The 21,971-nt window shown below is 31.9% G+C and overlaps 1 protein-coding gene across 1 annotated transcript in view; it reads left to right on the top strand.

Moving 5' to 3' along the window:
* The window catches only part of LOC148942240 (zinc finger CCHC domain-containing protein 8 homolog), a 93,454-nt gene that overhangs the window by 67,128 nt on the left and 4,355 nt on the right, over nt 1-21,971 (top strand). Inside the window, exons 3-4 of the mRNA XM_089103023.1 lie at nt 1,802-2,001; nt 19,215-19,471. Of these exons, the coding sequence (XP_088959149.1) occupies nt 1,802-2,001; nt 19,215-19,471 (457 nt within the window). The remainder of the gene's footprint in view (nt 1-1,801; nt 2,002-19,214; nt 19,472-21,971) is intronic.

Here is a 21,971-nt window from a genome sequence, read left to right as displayed (position 1 = left end):
GCTCATTTTTTCCCAAAGTCATCCATCAAAATTTTGAGATAGCCATTTTGTTCAACATGGTCAAAAAAAACAATAACTATGTCTTTGAGGATGACTAAATCCCCCACAATCCCCGGGGGAAGGTCTGCAAGTTGTGAACTTTGCCCAATGTTTACATGTAGTATTGTTTATTGGGAAGTATACAGAAGTATTCATGGGGGATTTATTTTTGGTAGTCTGGGAGGGGGTGGGGTGGGTCGGGTGTTACGGGGGGATCTTTTAATGGGGGAAGGCACATTACTATGAAGGGGGCGCCGGATTTCCAAGCATTATATAAAAAAAAATTAATCAGAAATTAAATTTAAAAAAAATAATTTTTTCAACTGAAATAAGGAGCAGCATCAAAATTTAAAACGAACAGAAATCAATATGTATATGATTGAGTTCGCCTCCTACTCATGACCTTGCTCTTTAGACTATAGTTTTTTTTGTACTTTCATAAGAGCTATTTATTCTAATTAACGGCCTTTTTGATTCAGGGGTCATTCTTAAAGAATTGGAACAAAATTTGAACTTAGCGTAAAGAGCGAGGTATTGACTAGGGGACGAACCGCTTAATATGCGTAATAAAAGTATACGACCATAGAAGTTCGTTACGTAAGTTAATTCGCAAGTTTCGTCAGAACAAAATTTCGAGAAAGCCATTTAGCAAAATAAAAGTAAAATTAATATGCAAATTTCGTTTTAATTATTCATGTACGGTGATCCAAAATAAAAGCTGCATTTACTCAAAAACATTCAGAAATGAAATAAAAAAATAAGTATTTTTAACTGAAAGTAAGGAGTGACATTAAAACTTAAAACGAACAGAAACGATTCCGTATATGAAAGGGGCTGCCCCCTCCTCAACCCTTCGCTCTTTACGCTAAAGATTGACTCTGTCTCACAACTTAGTTTTTTAAAACAATATAAAACTTGAGCGTAAAGAGCGAGGAGTTGAGGAGGGGGCAGCCCCTTTCATATACGGAATAATTTCTGTTCGTTTGAAGTTTTAATGTCACTCCTTACTTTCAGTTAAAAAAAAAAATTTGTTTTTTTTATTTAATAGGGGGACAGCATCACTCTTTATTGTAAATTTTGGTTAACTTTGTGCTATCATTTTTTGTTATTGTTAATATTATGACAAAAGTAAAACAAACTGCTCAAATTACTAATTGGTTTTTGTTAAAGAACAATTATATTGTGACCTTGAGAAGTTTTAGAGTGTTGTAGCCCCACTTCTGTTTCTGGTGGTTTGTGTTCGTTTTAAGTTTGACTGGATTGTTTATATTCATTTCAGCTCGTTTAAGAGTTATTTCCTCATCTATAATAGTATCTGTTATTTTTATGCTTGATATCATCATTTATTTCAAGTTTCAATTATTATATGAATTTATTTCAGCTCGTGTAGTATTTTAATATGGCTCTTTACTTTTCTTTGAAGAACTTTGTGTACATAATTTTTTAATTAAACTAAAACAAACGCTTGTTAAATTAATGCACAATTCGTAAATCTAATATATAAATGTAAATTATGTCCCTCTATTCTCAAAGTCTCAATACTTTTGACGGCTTTTTGTGCTTTTCAGGAATACAGTATGTCCTTGGGTATATACTCTCTCCCCTTTCTTTTCCTCCTTCTCTATTTCCTCTCTCTCTCTTTCTCTTCTCTCTGAGAAAACCTTTCCAAATTGAAGATTTGACATAAGATAAAAGGAAAGAGTGTATAAGTGGGTCTATTCATGTTAGACGGGAATTGTTCCTTTTTTCTTTTACTTTTTAGGAGATATCACGAAGAGACTTACTTGAAAGACCAATTTAAACCCGGGAAACTCAGTGATAAACTCCGTGAGGCCTTAGGTATAAATAATGATCAATTGCCAATGCATATATACCAAATGAGGATCCTCGGCTATCCTCCTGGATGGATGGAAGAACTAAAAGCTGAAGATCAAATAAGACTTATTGATGATGTCTATTGTGGTGAGTGAAATTGGCAATAATGATGATGATTGTAGTGTTTCTAAAAAGATTTGAACTGGTTCATGAGTAGAATAGGTCTTTTGAATTCTGAGGGGCCCCCGTACAAACAGGTTTTTTCTAGTAGTTACAGGTCAACACACTCTTTGCCAAGAGGAGTGACGCAATTTCAAAGTTCAATGCCTTTTTGGTTATAAGCCCATTTTTAGAACAGGCGCGCTTAACTAAAAGTTGACCCCCGACATGTTTTGCGGTTTTTTTTTTTTTTATTTTACAAACGGTGTAAATACGCGTTTATTTTTCTTTTAGGGTTTTTTTTTTTAAAAACTTTGCTATTCTTTTCTGTTTGTTAAATAATATAAAGAGTCATTCATTTTTCAATGGTAATTAATTATTTAGTTTACGAGATTTGCGAATTTTTTTTGCGAAAAGATATTTGCGAAAAGATATTTGTGTAGACGCTTACAAGGGACATTGCTAGAAAGTATTCAATAGATTAATTTAAAAGTAACGATATAATGAAATTGTGACTTGACGTAGCTTTACCTCGCCGATGTTGTCTGTATAATACGTAAGTAACGTTTGAAAAATATTGTCAATTTAAAAAGAAATGGCTGAAAAGTGGTATGAGGGGGGGTGGGTTGCATAGAGGGTGAGTTGCACGAGGGTTCAGTTAAAGAGGATACAGTTGCACGGAGGGATTTCGGTTACACACGGGTACAGTTCCACGGGGGGGTCAGGTGCCCGGGGCGTCTCCCTTTTTTTTTTAGTAAATCGAGCTCCCTGTTTTCAAAATACCTTTTTATTATGAGGCTTGGAGCATTTGGTGACTAGATATTAAAAGTAATGAAAATTAGCACGGAGGTTCAGTTGTACAGGGGTTTCAGTTATACAGGGGTTCAGTTACATGGGGGTTCTTTGTGTTAAATAAGTAGTTTTTGTATCTTTTAAAAGAACTTTACGGGGAGTGAGAGACTCAGTTGCCTAATTCCGTGTGATTTTTCTTTACTTGATGCTAATTAAAAACGAAATTTTTGTGTTAAATAAGTAGTTTTTGTATCTTTTAAAAGAGCTTTACGGGGATTGAGAGACTCAGTTGCCTAATTCCGTGTGATTTTTATTTACTTGATGGTAATTAAAAACGAAATTATTTTGTTAAATAAGTAGTTTTTGTATCTTTTAAAAGAGCTTTACTTGGATTGAGAGACTCAGTTGCCTAAGTCAGTGTGATTTTTCTTTACTTGATGGTCATTAAAAACGAAATTTTTGTGTTAAATAAGTAGTTTTTGTATCTTTTAAAAGAGCTTTACGGGGATTGAGAGACTCAGTTGCCTAATTCCGTGTGATTTTTCTTTACTTGATGGTCATTAAAAACGAAATTTTTGAGATTAATCATTAGATATTGTAAATTTATAAAGAGCTAGATGTCTATTGAGAGACTCAGTGGCCTAATTCCGTGTGATTTTTCTTTACTTGATGCTCATAAAAAACGAAATTTTTGTCTTAAATAATTAGTTTTTGAATATTTTAATATAGATATAATTGTAGTTAGAGACTATGTTTACTAATTCCGTGTGATTTTTCTTTACTTGTTGGTCAATAAAAACGAAATTTTAGTGTTAAATAAGTAGTTTTTGTATCTTTTAAAAGAACTTTACGGGGATTGAGAGACTCAGTAGCCTAATTCCGTGTGATTTTTCTTTACTTGGTGGTCATTAAAAACGAAATTTTTGTGTTAAATAAGTAGTTTTTGTATCTTTTAAAAGATATTTAAGGGGATTGAGAGACTCCGTTGCCTAATTCCGTGTGATTTTTCTTTACTTGTTGGTCATTAAAAACGAAATTTTTGTGTTAAATAAGTAGTTATTGTATCTTTTAATTGAGATTTACGGAGATTGAGAGACTCCGTCGCCTAATTCCGTGTGATTTTTCTTTACTTGGGGGTCATTAAAAACGAAATTTTTGTGTTAAATAATTTGTTTTGTATCTTTTAAAAGATCTTTAAGGGGATTGAGAGACTCAGTTGCCTTATTCCGTGTGATTTTTCATTACTAGGTAGTCATTAAAATATACTTTTTTGTGTTAAATAAGGAGTTATTGCATCTATTAAAAGAGCTTTACGAGGATTGAGAGACTCAGTTGCCAAATTCCGTGTGTTTTTTCGTTACTTGGTTTTCTTTAAAAACGAAATTTTTGTGTTAAATAATTAGTTTTTGTATCTTTTAAAAGAGCTTTACGGGGTTTGAGAGAGTCAGTTGCCTAATTCCGTGTGGTTTTTCCTTACTTGGTAGTCATTAAAAACGAAATTTTTGTGTTAAATAAGTAGTTTTTTCTATATTTTAAAAGAGCTTTAAGGGGTTTGAGAGACTCAGTTGCCTGTTTCCGTGAGGTTTTTGTTGACTTGATTGTCGTTACAAACTATATTTTTGTGATAAATAAGTATTTATTGCATCTTTTAAAATAGCTTTACGGGGTTTTAGAGACTCAGTTGCCTAATTCCGTGTGGTTTTTCTTTACTTGGTAGTCATTAAAAACAAAATTTTCGTGTTAAATAAGTAGTTTTTGTATCTTTTAAAATAGCTTTAAGGGGTTTGAGAGACTCAGTTGCCTGATTCCGAGTAGTTTTTCTTTACTTGGTGGTCATTAAAAACGAAATTTTTGTGTTAAATAAGTAGTTTTTGTATCTTTTAAAATAGCTTTAAGGGGTTTGAGAGACTCTGTAATGCACTAGTTTTTCAGTAAAGACAATAAATATCATAAAAGTGTTTAATTCAAAATTTTTTAAAACTTAGAAATTTTTCAACTTTAGTTTTTTTTTTCTTTCTTTATAGAACTTAAAATGTCAAAATATTCTGAAAGTTGTAGCAATTGCACTCTGTGATTGGTCAGAGACCCGACTTGACATTAACACTAGAATTCTGTGACCGGTTCTTGACAGCACTCTGTGATTGATCAGAGACACGATGTTACTTTCCAACTTTTAGTATATGACTTGTTATTTAAACACCCTAATATATTTCATGTATTAAATCATTATTTTTTACTCAGTTGAACTATAAAAACATAAGTAATATCTTTAAAAAAAAAAGTTAATATGTAGCATTTTAATAAAGTGTGTTTACATAACAGTGTTATTGTAGCATTGAATGCCGACAAAAAGAAATATTTAAACTTTGAAACAAGTACAGGTGGTAGCACTATTGGAAATGTATGCATGCATTGTCATGACAGTAAGGAATTAAATTTCTTTGGAATACCGAAAAAATTCAACTCTTATGTTGGTGGTTATGCGAGATTGAGATCTCCAGAGATGATTGCACTCAAAGAGAATGCCAACATAAAAATAATCATTGATGATAGAGGACAACTCCTTGCTACTGTTGCAGGTAACACATTACCTACTGATACATCCAATCGTCACCTTTCAGGTATTAGCATTCAACGGGAGATCAATAAAAGAAAGGCCTACTCTTCTACTAATATCGTAAACCATATCTTGTCTACGTGCCGAAACTGTTACCTGTGTAAAAATAATGTGATAATAGACAGTGAAATTGCCAGAAAAATAAAAAGGGCATTGTCAGAAAATATCACGATGGAATATAAAGATGAATCGATGAAAAACAAAGCACCAGCAAACGTTACTGACATTGGTCAAACAGTCATTGAACCAAATAATACCAAAGATGAAAATCATATTGAGCCTTTTGATGAGACACCAGTAAAAATTTTGTATGAATCAAAATGGAATAATGATTATTCTACTGATTACGAACTAAGAGAAGACAAAAGCTATAATATCAAGAGAGAACATGGTGAACTATTTTATGGAACAGATTCAAAATGTCCAAAGTTAATTGTTGATATTAATAATGTATCATAATATATTTATTGTATTAATATTCTACATAGCATTATTTCATTAAAAATATATTTTGCATTACATTGTTATGTGTTCATTATTTTTAGAGTACGCTAGCATATCAAACGTTTAGAATGTCTAATAAAACGTCGGAGATGTAAGAAAAGGAATTTGAATACATCTATTGTCAGACACATGGGGACAAATTTTTTCTTGAATTCACCTCCTGGATAAATAAAAAAAAAAAGACATTTCATTCAAGAAATTATGACGAAACTCTAAGTAAGCTACAAACTCTGTCTTGAAGTTACCTCATGGATACACAATGCAGAAATTTCATTTAAGAAATTATCAAAAATTGTAAGTAAGTAGCAAATTCTTTCAAAAATATGTTAATACGTTTAAGCAATAAATATCTTTAAGCTTAACCCGTTTTTATTCTTTAGAATATTTTTATTCATTTAATTAAATTATGAATAAATTTTAATTAAGTAACAATAGATTTATTGAATTCGATTCATGGACACAATACAGATATTTAATTCAAGAAATAATAATAAAATCTCAAGTAAGTAATAAAGTCTTTATTATTTTCCCCTATTGGATACACAATACTGAAATTTCATTCAAGAAATTATGAAGGAATTCTAAATAGGTAACACACTCATGCTACCTCATGGATACACAATTAAGAAATTTCATTTAAGAAATTATCAAAAATTTTAAGTAAGTAGCAAATTCTTTCTTGAATTCGCCTCCTGTTTAAATAAAAAAGACAGTTCAATAAAGAAAGTATGAAAAAATTGTAAGTAAGTAGAAAATTCTTTCTTGAATGTTCGAGAAATTATGACAAAATTCCAAGTAAGTAACAAACACTTTATTGTTTTCATGACTTAGATACACGTTGTAGAAATTTAATTCAATAAATTATGAAAAAATTCTCAGTAAGTAGCAATTTCTTTCTTGAAGTCAACTCTTGGATACACAATACGGAAATTTCATTTAAGAAATTATTAAAAAAAACAATTTCTTTCTTGAAGTCAACTCTTGGATACACAATACAGAAATTTCATTCAAGAAATTATGAAAATATTTGTAAGTAATTAACAAACTCTTTTTGTTTTCACCTCTTGGATATACAGTACAGATACTTCATTCAAGAAATTATGAAAAAATCGCAAGTAAGTAACTTTTTTTTCTCTTTATCAAAAACAATTTTCACTTAGCTACACTATGTAGAAATTTAATTCAAGAAATTAGGAAAAAAATTCTCAGTAAGTAACAATTTCTTTCTTGAAGTCAACTCATGGATACACAATACGGAAATTTCATTCAAGAATTTCATGACTTAGATACACTATTTATAAATTTGATTCAATAAATTATTAAAAAATTCTAATTAAGTAGCAATTTCTTTCTTGAAGTCGTCTCTTTGATACACAATTCGTAAATTTCATTCAAGAAATTATGAAAATATTTGTAAGTAAGTAACAAACTCTTTATTGATTTCACCTCTTGGATATACAGTACAGATACTTCATTCAAGAAATTGTGAAAAAATCGCAAGTAAGTAACTTTTTTTTTTCTCTTTATCACAAACAATTGTCACTTAGCTAAATGATGTAGAAATTTAATTCATGAAATTATTGAAAAATTCTCAGTAAGTAACAATTTCTTTCTTGAAGTCAACTCTAGGATACGCAATACGGAAATTTGATTCAAGAAATTATGAAAAAATTGTAACTAAGTAGCAAATTCTTTCTTGAATTTACCTTCTGGACAAACAAAAAAAGAAATTTCTTTCAAGAAATTATGAAAAAATTCTAAGTAAGTAACAAACTATTTATTGTTTTATCGATTTATATATACGACCTATAAATTTAATTAAATAATTATTTAAAAATTTAAAATTCAAATTAGAAAATTATTTATTTAATAAACAATTTTTAAAAAAAAAAAAAAAAAGGAAAGAAAATAAAGTTCGGAAAATAAATATCTAAAAAAGTAAAATAAATAAAAAAAATTATTTTTTTTAAAGATTTTTTTATACTTTTTTTAAATTAAATTAATTAAATTATTAAAAAAATTATCAGTAAGTAACCATTTCTTTCTTGAAGTTAACTCTTGGATACACAATACTGAAATTTCATTAAAGAAATTATGAAAATATTTGTAAGTAAGTAACAAACTCTTTATTAATTTCACCTCTTGGATATACAGTAAAGATAATTCATTAAAGAAATTATGAAAAAATCGCAAGTAAGTAGTTTTTTTTTATTTATCACAAACAATTTTCACTTAACTACACGATGTTTTAAATTTAATTAAATAAATTATGAAAAAATTTTCAGTAAGTAACAATCTCTTTCTTGAAGTCTACTCTTGGATACACACAATACGGAAATTTCATTCAAGAAATTATAAAAAATATTTGTAAGTAAGTAACAAGCTCTTTATTGATTTCACCTCTCGAATATACAGTACAGATACTTCATTCAAGAAACGTAATTAAACACGTTTTGAAACTACATGCTATTTGTATGCCTTTCCTTGGCACCTTTCCAAACGAACAGGGAGTCCCCACTGGGTCCTACACATTGCAAAAAAGTGAGCAGTACGACAACTCCACGTTTTCAACCAGACCGGTTTTTTAGGGGCCAATAAGGAGAGATATGCAAATTCGGCACAGCTTTATTTCATTTTTTTTAGGTTCATTTTGACGAAGTTACGTGCGCGCACGTAACTTCGTCTAAATGAACCTTAAAAAAAATGAAATAAAGCTGTGTCGAATTTGCATAACTCTCCTTATTGGTCCCTAAAAAACCAGTCTGGTTGAAAACGTGGAGTTTTCGTACTGCTCACTTTTTTGCAATGTGTAGGAACCAGTGGGAATCCCTGTTCGTTTGGAAAGGTGCCAAGGAAAGGCATACAAATAGCATGTAGTTTCAAAACGTGTTTAATCACGTTTCTTGAATGAAGTATCTGTACTGTATATTCAAGAGGTGAAATCAATAAAGAGCTTGTTACTTACTTACAAATATTTTTTATAATTTCTTGAATGAAATTTCCGTATTGTGTGTATCCAAGAGTTGACTTCAAGAAAGAGATTGTTACTTACTGAAAATTTTTTCATAATTTCTTGAATTAAATTTCCCACATCGTGTAGCTAAGTGAAAATTGTTTGTGATAAAGAAAAAAAGCTACTTACTTGCGATTTTTTCATAATTTCTTGAATGAAGTATCTGCACTGTATATCCAAGAGTTGAAATTAATAAAGAGTTTGTTACTTAATTACAAATATTTTCATAATTTATTGAATGAAATTTCCGTATTGTGTATCCAAGAGTTAAATTCAAGAAAGAAATGGTTACTTAATGAGAATTTTTTTCATAATTTCATGAATTTAATTTCTACATCGTATATCTAACTCGTGAAAACAATAAAGTTTGTTACTTACTTAGAATTTTGTCATAATTTCTTGAACGAAATGTCTTTTTTTTTTTTTTTTTTATCCAACAGGTTAATTAAAGAAAGAATTTTCTAATTAGACTGAGAATTTTTTCATAATTTCTTGAATTAAATTTATATGTCGTATATATAACTAGTTAAAAAAAAAAATAGTTTGTTACTTACTTAGAATTTTGTCATAATTTCTTGAACGAAATTTCTTTTTGTTTGTCCAGCAGGTAAATTCAAGAAAGAATTTGCTACTTAGTTACAATTTTTTCATAATTTCTTGAATCAAATTTCCGTATTGCGTATCCAAGAGTTCACTTCAAGAAAGAAATTGTTACTTACTGAGAATTTTTCAATAATTTCATGAATTAAATTTCTACATCCTTTAGCTAAGTGAAAATTGTTTGTGATAAAGAGAAAAAAAAGTTACTTACTTGAGATTTGTTCATAATTTCTTGAATGAAGTATCTGTACTGTATATCCAAGAGGTGAAATCAATAAAGAGTTTGTTACTTACTTACAAATATTTTCATAATTTCTTGAATGAAATTTACTCATTGTGTATCCAAGAGATGACTTCAAGAAAGAAATTGCTACTTACTGAGAATTTTTCATAATTTCTTGAATCAAATTTCTACATCGTGTATCTAAGTCATAAAATTCTTGAATGAAATTTCCGTATTGTGTATCCATGAGTTGACTTCGAGAAAGAAATTGTTACTTACTGAGAATTTTTTTCCTAATTTCTTGAATAAAATTTCTACATCGTGTAGCTAAGTGAAAATTGTTTTTGATAAAGAGAAAAAAAGTTACTTACTTGCGATTTTTTCATAATTTCTTGAATGAAGTATCTGTACTGTATATCCAAGAGGTGAAAACAAAAAGAGTTTGTTACTTACTTATAAATATTTTCATAATTTCTTGAATGAAATTTCTGTATTGTGTATCCAAGAGTTGATTTCAAGAAAGAAATTGTTTTATTTAATAATTTCTTAAATGAAATTTCAGTATTGTGTATCCAAGAGTTGACTTCAAGAAAGAAATTGCTACTTACTGAGAATTTTTTCATAATTTCTTGAATTAAATTTCTACAACGTGTATCTAAGTCATGAAAACAATAAAGTGTTTGTTACTTACTTGTAATTTTGTCATAATTTCTCGAACATTCAAGAAATAATTTGCTACTTACTTACAATTTTTTCATAATTTCTTTAGTGAACTGTCTTTTTTATTTACCCAGGAGGCGAATTCAAGAAAGAATTTGATACTTACTTAAAATTTTTGATAATTTCTTAAATGAAATTTCTGTATTGTGTATACATGAGGTAGCACGAGTGTGTTACATATTTAGAAGTCCTTCATAATTTCTTTAATGAAATTTCAGTATTGTGTATCCAATAGGGGAAAATAATAAAGACTTTATTACTTACTTGCGATTTTAGTATTATTTCTTGAATTAAATATCTGTATTGTGTCAAGGAAGCGAATTCAAGAAAGCTATTGTTACTTACTTACAATTTCTTCATAATTTAATGAAATGAATAAAACTATTCTAAAGAATAAATACGGGTTAGGCTTAAAGATATTTATTGCTTAAACGTATTAACATATTTTTGAAAGAATTTGCTACTTACTTACAATTTTTGATAATTTCTTAAATGAAATTTCTGCATTGTGTATCCATGAGGTAACTTCAAGACAGAGTTTGTAGCTTACTTAGAGTTTCGTCATAATTTCTTGAATGAAATGTCTTTTTTATTTATCCAGGAGGTGAATTCAAGAAAAATTTGTCCCCATGTGTCTGACAATAGATGTATGCAAATTCCTTTTCTTACATCTCCGACGTTTTATTAGACATTCTAAACGTTTGATATGCTAGCTTACTCTAAAAATAATGAACACATAGCAATGTAATGCAAAATATATTTTTAATGAAATAATGCTATGTAGAATATTAATAAAATAAATATATTATGATACATTATTAATATCAACAATTAACTTTGGACATTTTGAATCTGTTCCATAAAATAGTTCACCATGTTCTCTCTTGATATTATAGCTATTGTCTTCTCTTAGTTCGTAATCAGTAGAATAATCATTATTCCATTTTGAGTCATACACAATATTTACTGGTGTCTCATCAAAAGGATCAATATTCTTTTCGTCTTTGGTATTATTTGGTTCAATGACTGTTTGACCAATGGAAGTAAAGTTTTCTGGTGCTTTTTTTTTAATATATTAATCTTTATATTCCATCGTGATATTTTCTGACAATGCCCTTTTTATTTTTCTGGAAATTTCACTGTCTATTATCACATTATTTTTACACAGGTAACAGTTTCGGCATGTAGACAAGATATGGTTTACGATATTAGTAGAAGAGTAGGCCTTTCTTTTATTGATCTTCCGTTGAATGCTAATACCTGAAAGGTGACGATTGGATGTATCAGTAGGTAATGTGTTACCTGCAATAGTAGCAAGGAGTTGTCCTCTATCATCAATGATTATTTTTATGTTGGCATTCTCTTTGAGTGCAATCATCTCTGGAGATCTCAATCTCGCATAACCACCAACATAAGAGTTGAATTTTTTCGGTATTCCAAAGAAATTTAATTCCTTACTGTCATGACACTGCATGCATACATTTCCAATAGTGCTACCACCTGTACTTGTTTCAAAGTTTAAATATTTCTCTTTGTCTGCATTCAATGCTACAATAACCTTGTTATGTAAACACACTTTATTAAAATGTTCCATCTTCACTTTTTTTTTAAAGATATGACTTATGTGTTTATCGTTCCACTGCGTAAAAAATACTGATTTAATACATGCAATAGATTAGGTTGTGTCAATAACCAGTCATAGAATACCAGTGGGAAAGTCACATCGTGTCTCTGACCAATCACAGAGCGCTGTCAATAACAGGTCAAAGAAAGACAGTGGGAAAGTCACATCGAGTCTCTGACCAATCACAGAGCGCAATTGTTAGAACTGTAAGCATATTTTGACATTTTAAGTTATGTACAGAAAGAAAAAATAAATAAAGTTGAAAAATTTCGAAGTTTTAAAAAAGTTTGAATTAAACACTTTTAGGATATTGAGTGTCTTTACTGAAAAACTAGTGCATTACAGAGTCTCTCAAACCCCTTAAAGCTATTTTAAAAGATACAAAAACTACTTATTTAACACAAAAATTTCGTTTTTAAAGACAACCAAGTAAAGAAAAACCACACGGAAACCGGCATCTGAGTCTCTCAAACCCCTTAAAGCTATTTTAAAATATACAAAAACTACTTATTTAACACGAAAATTTTTTTTTTAATGACTACCAAGTAATGAACAACCACACGGTCTGAGGCAACTGAGTCTCTCAAACCCCGTAAAGCTCTTTTAAAAGATGCAAAAACTACTTATTTAACACAAAAATTTCGATTTTAACGACAACCAAGTAAACAAAAACCTCACGGAATCAGGCAACTGAGTCTCTCAACCCCCTTAAAGCTCTTTTAAAAGATACAAAAACTACTTATTTAACACAACAATTTCGTTTTTAATGACTACCAAGTAAGGAAAAACCACACGGAATTAGGCAACTGAGTCTCTCACACCCCGTAAAGCTCTTTTAAAAGATACAAAAACAACGTATTTAACACAAAACTTACGTTTTTAACGACCACCAAGTAACGAAAAATCACACGGAATTGGGCAACTGAGTCTCTCAATCCCCGTAAAGCTCTTTTAAAAGATGCAAAAACTAATTATTTAACACAAAAATTTCTTTTTTATTGACTACAAAGTAAATAAAAATCACACGTAATAAGGAACCTGAGTCTCTCAATCCTCTTAAAGCTATTTTAAAAGATACAAAACTACTTATTTAACACAAAAATTAAGTTTTTAATGACAATCAAGTAAAGAAAAATCACACTGAATTAGGCTAATTATTCTATAAAAAACATAAAATCTACTTTAAATGTATCAATAACTACTTATTTAAAGCAAAAATTTAGTTTTTAATGACCATCAAGTAAAGAAAAATCTCACTGAATTATGCTACTGAGTCTCTCAACCCCAGTAAAGCTCTTTTTATATGATAAAAACTATAATTATGTATCTCAAAAATGACGTTTTTAATGACCATCAAGTAAGAAAAAATCACACGGAATTGGGCAACTGAGTCCCTCAATCCCCGTAAAGCTCTTTTAAAAGATACAAAAACTACTTATTTAACACTAAAATTTAGTTATTAATGACCATCAAGTGAATAAAAATCACACGGAATTAGGCAACTGAGTCTCTCAATCCCCGAAAAGATCTTTTAAAAGATACAAAAACTACTTATTTAACATAAAAAATTCGATTTTAATGACCATCAAGTAAAGAAAAATCACACGGAATTAGGCAACAGACACTCTCAATCCCCGAATTGCTCAAATAATAGAAAGACACAAAACTTAAATCAAACCACTATGTATTGTTTAACGACTACAACCTAGAATAAAATCACACAGAAACATGCAACAGAGTCTCTCAATCACTGTCAGGTTCTTTTAAAAAGTATAAAAACAACTAATTGGTCTTGCTAAAATATTATTAATATACACCAAAGTAAAGAAAAATCTCACGTACTTAGTCAACAGAGTCTCTCTATCCACGTAAAGTTATTTTAAAAGATAAAAAAACTACTTTTTTAACACACAAATTTCGTTTTTAATGACCATCAAGTAAAAAACGGAATTAGGCAACAGAGTCTCTCAAACCCCGTAAAGCTCTTTTAAAAGATACAAAAACTACTTATTTAACAAAAAAATTTCGTTTTTAATGAGCATCAAGTAAAGAAAAATCACACGGAATTAGGCAACTGAGTCTCTCAATCCCCGTAAAGTTCTTTTAAAAGATACAAAAACTACTTATTTAACACAAAGAACCCCCATGTAACTGAACCCCTTTATAACTGAAACCCCTGTAAAAATGAACCTCCGTGATTAATTTCATTAATTTTAATATCTAGTCACAAAATGCTCAAAGCATCATAATAAAAAGGTATTTTGAAAACAGGTAGCCCGATTAACTAAAAAAAAAAAGGGAGACGCCCCGGGCAACGGACCCCTCCGTGTACCTGAACCCGTGTATTACCGACATCCCGCCGTGCAACTGTATCCTCTTTAACTGAACCCTCGTGCAACTCACCCCTCTATGCAACCCAAACCCCCTCATAACACTTTTCAGCCATTTCTTTTTAAATTGACAATATTTTTCAAACGTTACTTACGTATTATACAGACCACATCGGCGAGGTAAAGCTACGTCAAGTCATAATGTCATTCTATCGTTACTTTTCAATTAAGCTATTGAATACTTTCTAGCAATGTCCCTTGTAAGCGTCTACACAAATATCTTTTCGCAAATATCTTTTCGCAAAAAAAATTCGCAAATCTCGTAAACTAAAGAAGTAATTACCCTTTTCAAATGCATTACTCGTTCTATTAATGAAACCCATGAAACGAATAGCCAAGTTTAAAAAAAAAACCCTACTAATCAACTTACAGATGAATGACCACGGATTTAACATAAAAAAAAAAAACCGCAATCACTGGCTGTGGTACTAGATGCTTTACGCGAGCATTGTAGAATACTGGGCTTATCACCAAAAAGGCAGTGAACTTTGAAACTGCGTCATTCCTCTTGGCAAAGAGTGTGATGACCCGTAGAATAGGACTACTAGAAAAACCTGTTTGTACGGGGGCCCCTTAGAATTCAAAAGACCTATTCTACTTTCATGACCTCTTCAATTCTCTTCAAAAATATCTTATAAAAATAAATCGGCTATAAAAAGTCAATGCATATTTCCTGCGAAAAAACTATTCCTGAACAATTATGTTACTATTCTGTTTGGAGAATGATATGTAGGCTACTATATAATAATGATGTGAATGATATGAGAGTGGTATGTGTTTTAGGCACAAAATAACCAAAAAAGAAGACGTCTGTCACATTCTGCAGCCACAACCAATGACCGTAATGGCTCAGGTAATATGTGACTCCTGTAATTGATTAAAGGATTTTTTCAGAAAATATGCTTTACTTTTGGGCTTCGAAATTGCATTAAAAATTTACTGATTAAATGCACTGAATACCAACATTTTCACACTAAAATGGCATTATCCGTCAACCTCGGCTGCTGTACATATATATGGTTATAAATAAACTATTATTAGCCTTACTAGAACGGGCATATACTCAATTGTATATAAGAAGTAAAACTTGAACGAAGAAAAAGTGCTATGAATAAAAAATCAAACCCATAACGAGTAGATTTTAAACCAGACAATGAAGTTGGACATAAGAACTGAATAGAAATACAAAAATACGTGGAGTTTTTAGTATGCTTTAATTTCGGATTGCCAAAATTTTGCTCAAGATGTGTAATCAATGCAACGCTGTCATAATGTCAATACCAGCGTTATTGTAATAAATCTGTAGTATCATTTCTATGGGTTGACGTAGTTCCCATTGCGAGCAAAAATGAGCACTCATAAAAAAAGTCATATTTATTAGTATTGTAAAGTATTTGAAACATAAATTCGAGTAGCCTTTTCCTAATGTCTCGTTACTAACAGAGTTAGCAATGTATATGTCAACAATAGCTTCTCTAGGGGGTCTTCCGAGAGGGCCACAGCTTATCGTGTGAAGGGTTTGTTCCCAGGCCAGTCGAACAGCGACCGCTGGGACTTCTGATTCTAGAGAGTTTGGGGCCAGGGGTATACTTTGAAAGTCAGTCCATCTTTTGCCTTCGTCTTAGTTAGTTGTTCTTCTGCTACCTTATTTTCTGTGTATGTCTATTCTCACATTATTAAATAAAGACCATGTACCGACTTTTATAGACTATCTTTGAAATGACGTAAACCATTACATCAGCCAATATAAAAGGCATATAGAAAAGAACTAGACATAGGTTTACAGTATAATTATACATGCACTAATTATTTATTTGTATGGCAGGTTCTTTATTTCTTATGGCTGTCGGCTGTTTTAAAATACTGGGCCGTTGGAAACAAGCTCATTTTTCAAAAAAAAAAAAAAAATAGGTTTGGAATATGTCAAATTTTGCCTTTGCAGCCAAATTATTAGTCACCCAATAATAATAACAACAAAAAACCAAGTAAAAAAAAAATGTTTTTTTAAATCTCTGTCGCAAAACAACTTTAATTTCATTTTATTCTAGTCGGCAAACTTTTTTGCATATTTATGCAAACTAAATTAAATTGACAACCTATGGACAACCAAATTGAATTGTAATGTGCTTTTTAAAATATTTAACACCAACGCTCATTCTCAAAGAAACTTATTATAACCATTCCATGTATTTGTAACGTCATTCTCGAAACATCAAATCGAATTTCCCCAAAGTCTTGATGTATTTAAATCGTTTTTTTCACACCGCAAAAATGGTAGTATGCCAACTTTTGGAACAAATTAAAGTGATATTTTGAGAAGAAATTTACAGATAGATAAATATAAATATACATAATTATTATCTGTTTGATAAAACATCCAATATGTTTACGGAAAGTACACTTTTACTTTCGGTTCTGGATCAATGCAGACAAATGTGTTTCTCTGGTCGTCGAAATCGGGGTCGAATTTCACTTTTGAAACCAGATTACTCGTCGCTCAATAAAAAAATATTTATTAGTGGCTAAACCCTTTCTTTCTGTTTTGGAACAGCTAGGAAATTCATTTTTCTGACCTGAAAAATTGTGTTCAAATTAAATTAAAGTTTTATGTTTGTTCAGAGGTAGAATTGTAGTTGTTATTCTGTTTTGATTGGTATTTCAAGGGTTTACATTTTTTTTTTGGGGGGGGGGGATTTGCAGGAAAGACTCAGGTTTTCCGCTCCAAAACCAACATACTAGCTGGAGCTGATATAGCAATAATGTTTAGTAATTTTCTGCTTGACATAACTAACCGTCTACCATTAGAGCCAAAGACAATGCGTATATAATGCAGATGTCCAACAACAAAATTCTTGTAACTGATATATCTAGTTCTTGCGCTCGTCTGTCTTCACTTTCTCTCACAAATGTTGTCGTGGATGTTGCCTGATGCAAGCAAGCTTATTCAAAATATTCCAACTCTACAAAAGAAGTTTAAGAGAATTAAATACAGCTCGTGAAAACAATAATAAATTCTCTTTTCAACTATAATACTTGTTAGTTATAATCCCGTGATCGCTTAGTAAACATGACAACACGGTCCTGCGACATAAAGTAATATCATCATGAATAGCTTTTAGGCAAAACTAATACCCAACCCCTTTTTTAATATTGCAGAATAGGCCGATTTAACATCTGTATTATATACGTTTTTTCTGTGATTGGAACTACAGCTGAAGTAAAAGTTTTGGAAAAATATATTGTTATCTAACGCCACAAAAATTTTCTTTTTCAAAATGAAGATATCTCAAAAATTTTTGTTCCATTTTGCTATTCAGTTTTCAATAGAGGTGCTTTACAGAAAGTTATTATCTAATCTAGTGCTTAACGAGTAAAAAAAATGATGCTTTTGAATCTCTGAAATTTTCTTATGTATTTGACTGACTATAGAATAGACAATATTTATTGAAGATATAGCAGCTTTAAGGCTCTACCCGTATATGGTACACCAGATAAAAGTTTTAAAATGATTAGACCGTCTACGAGACTAACATTGCTGCGGTAAAGGGTGAACGAGGCTATAGTTGGTTCGATGTGGAGTCGAGAGCAGAATTGCCATTCATCATTGTTTATATTGACGGATTTTCTACAATGGTGTTGGGAACAGAACCAGGTTACGCGTAATATTTGGACGTTGACTTGTTTACAAAATTGACCTGTTTTTTGTGGTATTAAGGACGTGTGAATGTAGATTTAAAAATCAATGTTAGGAAGATCGAGTCCTTTGTATTAGAACTAAATGAGGACGAAGAGGAGATGACCAAGGTTTGGATGAATTAACTTACGAAATAGAATTAGTAAGGAATGGGGTGCAGTGAAGATATAACTGTAGAATAGTTCCGGTACAGGGCGTTTTCAAGTTGAAACAATTTTGGAAGAATAGGAAGATAATTCTTAGATTGAACTTTTTTACTAGAAGCCTCGGGTAATGAACTCTGTCCTGATTCGAATGCCCGGTTGGTTATTGTATAGCCATTGCAGCGGCTTTGCCATGTAGCCTCTATTTCAGTCAGTAATTGGAACTAATTAATCAATTTCCACTTGGTTTACTATATGACTGTTTGATTTATGTGAATATGAAACCCTTAACATCTCTGCTCTCCACTCGGTTCAATATTTTTGTTATTTAGTGCATCTGTGGAGGTAAAAAAAATAAGCTGTAGGAAAAATTTGGCTTGGTTCTGCTATTAAAGAAAGATTAAGAAGTTTGTTCCCCATTTTGGGTGAAGGATGATAGGTTGCCAACAGTTGTTTTTTTTTGTTTGTTTTTTTTCAGCTAAGACCTAGCGGAAAGCTGAACGTCCTTGAATGGGATATGAGAAGCTCTCAGACTTTTAAAACAAACTATAACTCCGTGTCAAGGAGTAAAGTACTCCTCTGAATAGAGGAGTACGGAGGAGGAACTCTCCGATTGTACTGACCTCAGGTGATTTGGTACTGCTAGGAGGTTTCAGTATTAGCAGTAACCACAGGACCCTTCTTGATTTAGAAATTTCTCAGTAAGAGTTTAGAGAATTGTGTTTTCAATCAGACGTCCCTGTTCTTTTCCAATCTGCAATTTTGAAGCGCAATTTTAAGGTTGTTTTGTTATCGTATTTTGTTGTCTATGTGTCTGTAGCTCTGGTTACCTCACTCTCACTCCAAAAAAATTAAACTGAAAATTGAACTTACATTTGTAGAAGAAGAGAATAAGCTTGAACTTGACTTGGAAAAGATAATTGAGTATCCAGGCTTTAACGTCGATAGCCCAAGGGGAGTTTTTGATGACTGGAAAAGGCAAGGGAGTCTACCATTTGATAGAAGACAGAGCATTAGAGCAATGGTCCAGTTTTTGAAAGATAAACATGCAATGGAAAAACACAAGAGAACTTCTGAAAAGCCAAGAAGAAAAGTGGAAATCATTCAAGTTGATGAATCAGACTGTGTGGTCTTAGAGGTAATTTTTTTTCTAATATTAATTATAGAAAAGCTAGTTACACAAAAAAGTTTTTCTAAGGAAAGTAAAGAGCAATGTAAACGAAAAAGTATACGACGTAAACGAACAAAAACTAAAATAAATAATTCAAACTCGAAACGAGCAAAACCTACTACAAAATGGAGCAGTGCTGACACCCCTGTGCCTTCTATGGTCCAGAACTATGTGCCTTCTATGGTCAGTCGTTGATCAGATCTAAAGGTGAAAACATCTATCTAGATTGGATATATTAAATTTTGAAGTCCGGTATGTTCTTGAATTAATTCAGTGACCGGAGTCAATTAAGAGATCATTTTAAAGGATTAAGTCAGGAATAAATAACAGTGGACTTTTGTGTAAACTTGACCTAGATTCTTCATATTCCGTGAGGACATAAACTGGATTGAACTTTGAATCTAATTGGATTTCGCAACAAGTGAAACTGACTGCAGTAAGAGATTAAGAAATATTATTAATTTTGAGCAGTCAAAGAGTGTAGACATTAACGTGACCCAAAGAGTATTTAATAAGACATTAACGTGACCGTAATTGATGAGCAGGAGAGGGGCAGTTCCTCCCGTCAATCAGAATCAATAATTTTTAATAATGCCTAAATATTATTGTCCTGAATGTAGAAACCCAGCAACCAGTGGCACAGTTCAGTGCACTAAATGCAGCCAATGGTGGCACCCCAAATGTGCAAAGATTACTCTTGGCTTAAGAGAGAAGTTAGAGAAATGGCTATGCTTAAACTGTGATTTTCCTACTTCCCCTTTGATTACAAGTGATGAAAAACTTTCTGGCAAAGTTACGCAAAAAGCAAGCCCTAGATCTGTTGTGAAAAACACGCCTGTAGTTACTCCCAGGTCCTCCAATCCCCACACAAAGACAACAACTAGGCCCAGCATTAAGCAGAAAACTCCCTGTGTCGATTGTGGAGAATATATACGAGAAATTTCAGCGGTCAGAAATAAATGCCCTGTCCTTGAGAATGAACTTTAAGCCCGTTAGTATTTTATCTATAAGATTTAAAATGAAGTCAGGTATGTTTCTGAAAAACTTGGTTTTTGTATGCAAGAACGCCGTAAGTTAGACATTTTAGTCGACGAAAAAAAAAACAACAATCGATTCTCTAAAGATGCAGATAAATCAGTTTCAAAACCGATTTCCACTGGATCAACTCCCAAGCGGCCATGAACTTGGTACCCAGCCAGCCGCCCAAAATAATCAACGGGAAATGAATGCTGTAAGTGCGGCGTCAGTTACATCGGATATGCTCTTTCCAAGTGCGGTGAATAATAATACTGACATAGCCGCAAATGATGAGAATAATGTGATTCCGATTGACAAGTTACAGGAAGAGGACTTACATATCATTTTCGAGAAAATAATCAAGCCACAATGTAAAAGAGAGTGTTGGTTCATTCGGAATGGTTTCTGCAAGAGGGGAGCTAGTTGTCAATTTGCTCATGAAAATAAAGTGACTCCGATAAACAAAAATAGAGTTCGACCTTGCCCTGAACAGCCCAAGTCAAAAGGAGTGTGCAAATTTTTCGCAGAAGGAGCATGTAAATTTGGTATTCACTGCCTGTTCCTACATCCAGATCCAGAGGTCAGTGACAATTTAATTGTGAACTCAGCCAATATTCCAGTTCCAGGGGTCAGTGACAACTTGAGTATTATTAGTAAATTGGTTCCTGAAGCCAAATCAGGGAAGAATTCTATTGCCTGCCGTTTTCACCTGGCCAACAAGTGTATAAAAAAGAGTGATTGTACCTTTGTTCACCCCTGTATGTCTTATTTTACTACTGGTAACTGTAACGACAATTATTGCTCCCATTCCAAACCCTGCCATAAATTTCTAAGTGGCCTTTGGTTTGAAACTATGTGCACGTTATTACATTTAAAAAACAGGGATTCCCGTGCTATAGTCAGGCGCAATAAAATTTCTAATAGTAAAATAGTTACAAGTTCTCAATCAACCCAAAAGCGGAGCCCCCTTCATTCAATTAATAAAATTAGCTCCTCAGCGCATACTCTTCCTTTTTTATCCCAAATCCACCCTGCTCACTCAAAAAACTTCCACCTTTACCACCCAGAAAAAAAACTCCATATTCCCAGCAAAATCCCTTCCCTCTTAACACTCCAGTTAACCCCTCCAAAGTTGAACCCCCTGAAAATACCACCATCTTATTTCCCTCCCTTATTTTCCCGCCTCCGACCCATGCGTTTAATCCCTCGTGCCCAACCTACCAAGGTGACTCAGGTCTGAGACCTTTTGCATTTAATAATTGCCTTGTATTAAATCCTAATTGTTCGCACTTCCCGACAACTGAAAACAAGTCGCACCTTCCTCATCATGCTTCGGCTGTATCCTCGCCCTCCCCTCCACCACCAAATCCCCAAGGTAAATCCTTCTCCTACCCTACTTCTCCACAGCATCATAATATTAAATTGAAACCCCACCCAGGAAATTCTCAAA

This window comes from Artemia sp. Qi Xiang Cuo, chromosome 17 (genome assembly GCF_049724085.1).
Source record: "Artemia sp. Qi Xiang Cuo chromosome 17, ASM4972408v1, whole genome shotgun sequence".
Taxonomy (NCBI): Eukaryota; Metazoa; Arthropoda; class Branchiopoda; order Anostraca; family Artemiidae; genus Artemia; species Artemia sp. Qi Xiang Cuo.
The sequence above is the reverse complement of the archived record's forward strand: the minus strand, read 5'-3'. Positions and strand labels throughout refer to the sequence as shown.